This window comes from Euwallacea fornicatus, chromosome 19, assembly GCF_040115645.1.
Source record: "Euwallacea fornicatus isolate EFF26 chromosome 19, ASM4011564v1, whole genome shotgun sequence".
Classification (NCBI taxonomy): domain Eukaryota; kingdom Metazoa; phylum Arthropoda; class Insecta; order Coleoptera; family Curculionidae; genus Euwallacea; species Euwallacea fornicatus.
Window position 1 is genome coordinate 2,469,519 of NC_089559.1, and position 6,000 is coordinate 2,475,518.

The 6,000-nt window shown below is 38.7% G+C and overlaps 1 protein-coding gene across 2 annotated transcripts in view; it reads left to right on the plus strand.

Moving 5' to 3' along the window:
* poe (E3 ubiquitin-protein ligase-like protein poe) overlaps positions 1-6,000 on the plus strand; it is a 30,219-nt gene extending 24,219 nt beyond the window's left edge. For both annotated transcript variants that reach the window (XM_066293381.1, XM_066293382.1), the window contains 18 exons: positions 297-691; positions 772-952; positions 1,090-1,200; positions 1,263-1,454; positions 1,522-1,765; positions 2,246-2,429; positions 2,481-2,614; positions 2,681-2,822; positions 2,877-3,277; positions 3,335-3,515; positions 3,670-3,768; positions 3,888-4,065; positions 4,287-4,509; positions 4,755-4,913; positions 5,050-5,217; positions 5,272-5,419; positions 5,581-5,737; positions 5,805-6,000. In XM_066293381.1, the coding sequence (XP_066149478.1) occupies positions 297-691; positions 772-952; positions 1,090-1,200; positions 1,263-1,454; positions 1,522-1,765; positions 2,246-2,429; positions 2,481-2,614; positions 2,681-2,822; positions 2,877-3,277; positions 3,335-3,515; positions 3,670-3,768; positions 3,888-4,065; positions 4,287-4,509; positions 4,755-4,913; positions 5,050-5,217; positions 5,272-5,419; positions 5,581-5,737; positions 5,805-5,863 (3,356 nt within the window). In that variant the 3' untranslated portion in view covers positions 5,864-6,000. The remainder of the gene's footprint in view (positions 1-296; positions 692-771; positions 953-1,089; positions 1,201-1,262; positions 1,455-1,521; positions 1,766-2,245; positions 2,430-2,480; positions 2,615-2,680; positions 2,823-2,876; positions 3,278-3,334; positions 3,516-3,669; positions 3,769-3,887; positions 4,066-4,286; positions 4,510-4,754; positions 4,914-5,049; positions 5,218-5,271; positions 5,420-5,580; positions 5,738-5,804) is intronic.

Genomic DNA, 6,000 nt, shown 5'->3' on the forward strand with positions numbered 1-6,000 from the left:
TTCAGATACGGAACGCGTAATCATGTGCATGTTTTTATTAGTCGATTTCAAATCGGTGAATGTATTCATTTACGAATGTTTTTATGACAATAGTCTATGAGCTTTCTCAAAGATTTGTTTTATATTGGGAACACTAGAAATCGCACACCTGATCGGAAAAATGCGAATATAAGAAAATCAGTAATTTTGACATTAAATGTAACATAAAATATTATTTGATGTTCTGATTTGTTATTCACATTCTTTGATTGGTTGGCGTTTCGCAGTTCTCATCGATATTAAAAACTTCTTTATAGGGTGGAAGTCACGCGCCTTGCGTCCATCTGACGCCATTGCAGTGACAGCTGTTGCTAAAGAGACCGTGCGGATGCAATACTTGGCGGAAAAATACGCGCGAAAATGGCGCCATCGCGTAAAGAAACTCAACAGCGACAGTGGCAGACTGGCGCTCAGCTCCACCTCATGGGTAGAAACGGTGATGTTTAATCCCAGTTCACGGCAAGCGCGAGGCCTGGCCTGCAACATAGTCGAAATGATGTGCAACACTTACGAGCGCAAGATGAAGTTCATCACGTTGCTCACTTGCTTCCTGTCAAAACTATCAGAGGCAGGCGAAGCCGCCGCCGAATTTTTGAAACTCTACCAGAAGCTGGTTCAGGCCACGTCTTGGAAGCAATACTTGACCGTTAAGGTACGAGCTTGCTCACCATTTTTTATTCGTTTTGAATTATTTTTTAAATTTTGCGGACGTTGGTTATATATTTTTTTTAGGGTCTACCGCTGGTTTTGGCGAATTTGATGACACAGGAAATAGAGCAGTTGCATCGTCTGGAAGCCACTACACTTACGTCAGACTTGGCCCAGGGTTACGCCCTATATCAGCTAACCGGGCTGCTGGAAAGTTTCTTGGAAGATGCAGCCATCAGGAGACACTACAAATCTAAGCTAGTCGGTCAGTTTCAAAATTGAGGTTTTTTAATGCAATACATATTACCAAAAACTGAAATTGCAAAAATAGTTAATTATTCTTAAAAAAATTCAAAATCAAAATTTATTTGCCAGTTGTTTTGATTTCAAAATGTCTTTTAGGAGCCGTTTTGAACGGTTATTTGTCTCTCAGACGTCTAGTGGTGCAAAGGACCAGATTAATCGATGAAACGCAGGATAAACTGCTCGCATTGCTGGAAGAAATGACCACAGGTAAATATGAGAAATCAATTAGTGTTTTCGAAACAATAATTTTGAAAATGTCTTGTTTCAAGGTACCGAAGAAGAGACTAAAGCATTCATGTCCGTATGCATTAAAACAGTGGAACGGTACAGTTTACAAGACATACTCACTCCCGTTTTCATATTTGAAAGGCTGTGCTCAATAATTTACCCTGAGGAAAACGACGTAGGGGAGTTTTTCCTGACTTTAGAAAAAGATCCCCAACAGGAAGATTTTCTGCAAGGTAAATTGAGTTCTTAGACCTTCCAAGGGAACACAAAACCCTACTTTACACTTTACCTTCTCTTAAGGACGCATGTTGGGCAATCCCTACTCGAGTAACGAGGTGGGTTTGGGACCCTTAATGCGCGATGTGAAAAACAAAATTTGCCAAGATTGCGAACTAGTTGCCTTACTCGAAGACGATAATGGTATGGAACTGTTGGTCAACAACAAAATTATGAGTCTCGACTTGCCGGTCAAGGATGTGTACGTGAAGGTGTGGGTACAGGAGGGAGGCGACCACGATGCCATGCGAGTTGTGTACAGAATGAGGTAAGTTTCCTATGAATATGTGAAGTTTTTGTGCTCCCAAAAAAGACATAGGGAAACAAATTTGAAAAGTTCGATTAACTTGTAATCTACACAGTAAAATTCGGAGGTCTGATATCTATAAGCAAACCACTTAATTTTAAAAGAATTATCTCAATTTAAAGGTCTAAGATTTGCCAATGTATTGTATAAATCTTAGTGATCTGGAGTTTAATTTATATGTCCCATGTTAATGCTATTTTATTTATATAATATTTGAGTGGCGTGTTAGAAAGAATTTATTAAGATGCAAACTACACCAAAATGAAATTTTACCTAACGTAAATTTTATCTAAACAATGTATTGGATGAATTTGGGACATTACAATTGTGAATGCAAAAAACAAATAGTAATAAAATATAAATAATAATAGCAACAAAATCCATTGCCAGAAGGAAATTTGTATGGATATTTAGATCCTCCGCAAAATCGTATTTTTTTAGGGGTCTCCTAGGGGACGCTACCGAGGAATTCATTGAAACCTTGGATAATAAAGAGCAGAGCACCGTCGATAATGAAGAAGTTTACAAAATGGCCAACGTGTTAGCTGACTGCGGAGGTCTGAAAGTTATGGTAACGCGATTGGGGGCAATTCAGAACGCCCGTAGGGCTAAACCACTTCTGCAGGTATGTAATTTTAAAACGGTGGAGTCTAAAGTGGTTAATGTTTTGGTTTAGGTTCTTCTTAAACTGTTCACGCTCAGCGTTAAAGTGAATAGGTGTCAAGAAGTGCTCATTGAGCCCGAATTGGGGGCTATTGAGGCCTTTTTGAGGGTTCTGCAGTTGTGTTTGAAAGGCGAACCCGATTCTAGGTAAAATTATTTCCTTGCAAAACTAAAATCGTTTAATATTTATCTAAATTATTTAATAATTTGCAGTCAATCAGCCTTAATCGAGCAGGTGCTTGATATAATGGAAACGTTAATGTCCAAAGCCACGACAGAACCTCTAGATGTCTTTGAAGCGTTATCGCAAACCTTTGGAGGACCTGAATATGTCAAGGCCTTGCTTTCGTTCACGGTAAACATTAATTGTTTGAAACTGAGAGTTGTTTGATTTTAAACCGCAATGTAGGTTCATCCTTCAGTGAAGAACAACACCGCAGTATTAACTCACTTAACCAGAGTTTTAGCTGCTTTAGTTTATGGCGATCAAGTGAAAATGGGGATGGTCCTGCATCATTTCAGCGACAGTGTTTTGTTTGATAGATATGATGCTCTGCATAACATGGATAATCAGCAGAAATTCGAGAGTCAGCAGCAAAAAATGGAGATGTTTTGTATGCTCACTAACAGTATTGAACGCAATGCAATTGGCAACACCTTGAAAGACTACATTTTGAAATTCGATATTGTGAAAAATGCTTTGAAGTATATCGCAAGGCATGCTCCATGTGTCAAACCAACTCTTCTGCGAACGGATAGCGATGAGCTGAAACGCTTCATTTCCAAACCTGCATTAAAATACATCCTCAGGTATTTTTTGCTCGAATTTTTCGTTGGCAACTCGGCTTATGATTTTATCTTGTGTAGAATTCTCACAGGTTTAGCACACAGTCATGAAAACACTCAATTGGAGCTGGCCAAGGCGGAAACCATTTCCATTATCCATCGGTTGGAGCAGGTTTCATCGGACGAGCACGTGGGGTCTTTGGCAGAGAATTTGTTAGAAGCTCTTTGCACCAACCCTGCGGTTGCCAAGCAAATCGAAGAGGTAAGTTGAGCAAATAACTTCCAAGATAATTATCCTGAAAATAATAATTTACCCTGATCTAACCTGAAGATAATAGGTTCAGACAATTTAGCCACATGATAAAACACAACATAAATTATTATCACATGGTACTGGATTTCCTGCTTGATTTTAGGTGCGAGAATTTACGAGATCCGAGAAGAAGCGTTTGGCAATGGCAATGAGAGAGAAACAGTTGGGACAGTTAGGCATGTGCACCAACGATAAAGGACAGGTAATATTTACCCTGCCTTTTTCTCCCTCAGTCTGAAAACCACTTTCACCAATCAAATTTGAATTTTTCTTCTGACATAATCATATTTTAAATGCTGTTATTAACTGCGGCAAATTTAGGTTACAGCAAAATCAACAATCCTCCAACAAATTGAGGAATTAGGAGAGGAGTCCGGTCTAGTCTGCTGTATCTGCCGTGAAGGGTATAAATATCAACCCACCAAAGTGCTCGGTATTTACACTTTTACCAAACGATGTAACGTTGAAAAGTTTGAGTATGCGCCTCGTCAAACTGTCGGTAAGAATTGTGTCAGGAATTAAATTTTTAATTACCACATTGTTAAAAAGTTTGAGGAATAAGTTTCTGTTTTAAATTGTGAAGCATTTTACGACACGATCGTAGCTATCACATAATGTTAAGTCACATTTTAGTCGCTTAGTAGTCAAACCTATGTAATTAAAGCTAATTAATTCAGAAGCTTCAAAATTAGAACAAAATCAGAGTTTTTTTCCATTCAGGCTATTCGACAGTGACCCACTTCAACGTGGTTCATATAGACTGTCACATGTCGGCGGTACGGCTCGCTAGGGCGCGTGACGAATGGGAATCTGCTGCTTTACAAAATGCTAATACCAAATGCAACGGATTGTTACCCTTATGGGGTCCCCAGGTGCCTGAATCCGCCTTCGCTAGCTGCCTGGCAAGGCATAACACTTATTTACAGGAAAGCACCAATCATAGGTAATAGAGAAAAACATATTTTTTTCTGTCTGGAATAAATAAAAGTAGCAGGTGACATATAATTATTTAGGCAACGAGTAAATGTAGGGGAGGAGTTTAACCCACCCTCCACAGAATCGCAACAACTGCAACAAATGCGCAAACTCCAACAAATCGCAAGGAGTTAAATTACCACTAACTATTTTTATTTATTTTTTTAATGTCCACCCTTAAATGTTCTTCAATGTGGTATATAATTCTTGCAGGGATATCGGCCATGCTTCAACAGTCCACGATTTGAAGCTGTTGTTGTTACGATTCGCGCAGGTGAAGACGTTCCACGAGGACACCGGCGGCGGCGGCCCGCAAAGTAACATGCATTTGGTGCCTTATTTAATTCACGTGGGACTATACGTCATAAATACGTAAGCTTAATAATATTGAGATTAATAGAAACAAATTACCGTCTGAAAATGTTAAATCAACCTTACTCGTCACCGGCAATTGTAGCATCAGAATTAGATAGTTGTATGAGAAAATATTTGATTTCGCTTTTTCCAGAACAAGAGTATACTTTAGGGAATACGGCTCTCTCACGCTGTACAAAGGGACCGATATCAAAGTGGATTTGGCCTATCAGGTGGAAGGTCCATTATATATGGCCACCTTGGCCTTATTCCTTAAAAGCAAGCGCGAGTGGGAGAAAGAACGCCTGGAGCACTTGTCCAGGTACTTTATCAAAATTTAGAAATCGCACAAATTCATGTTTAAAATATGTTTCAGGCTCATAGTGATAGCCCATGTGAGGTCGTTTCAGCCCAGACGACTCGACTCGGGCCTTGGTGATAAATCGATCAAAGATTATTACGTTTACAGGCCGTACCTGATATTTTTCGGCCTGATTGACGCTATTTATACGTATTTCTTTAAGGTAAGAACTGCTTTTTTTAAGTATTAAATTATGAACGTACCTACTTTCAATGTTAAATGTAAGTTAATTTCCGTGGAAACTCTGACATAAAGCTTGGGATTTGATTTGATTCTGGCTATATTGACTTGAACTTTACATTAATAATTGTGGTGATTTTTGAGGATGTGGAGGGTGAGTACGACCAATGGCCAACAAATTTGGCGGACTATATTCGCCACAATGATGAGGCCCTCATGAAAAATTCTGATAAATTGCTGGCTTTCTACACGGGCGACCTTCTACCTTGCGCTTCTTTCGCTGAATTTTGCGATGTGCTTGGTAAGTGTTATTTTCCTCAAAAAAGGGCGAAATATCAGAAAAAGGTGATGTGATGTTTCTTCTTTAGATCTATACGACGTGAACCCAGACACCTACATTACTTCAGTTTTAGATAGTGTAAAGTAGCCCGAAATATTTCTAAATTAATTTTTTGAATTCCCCTTAGATTTTTCGATTCTTGGAATTTTGTAATGCTGTTATCTAAATTATTTAAAATTTAATTAACTTTAAAAGGCTGAAAATATTAAATACACTTAAAGTAA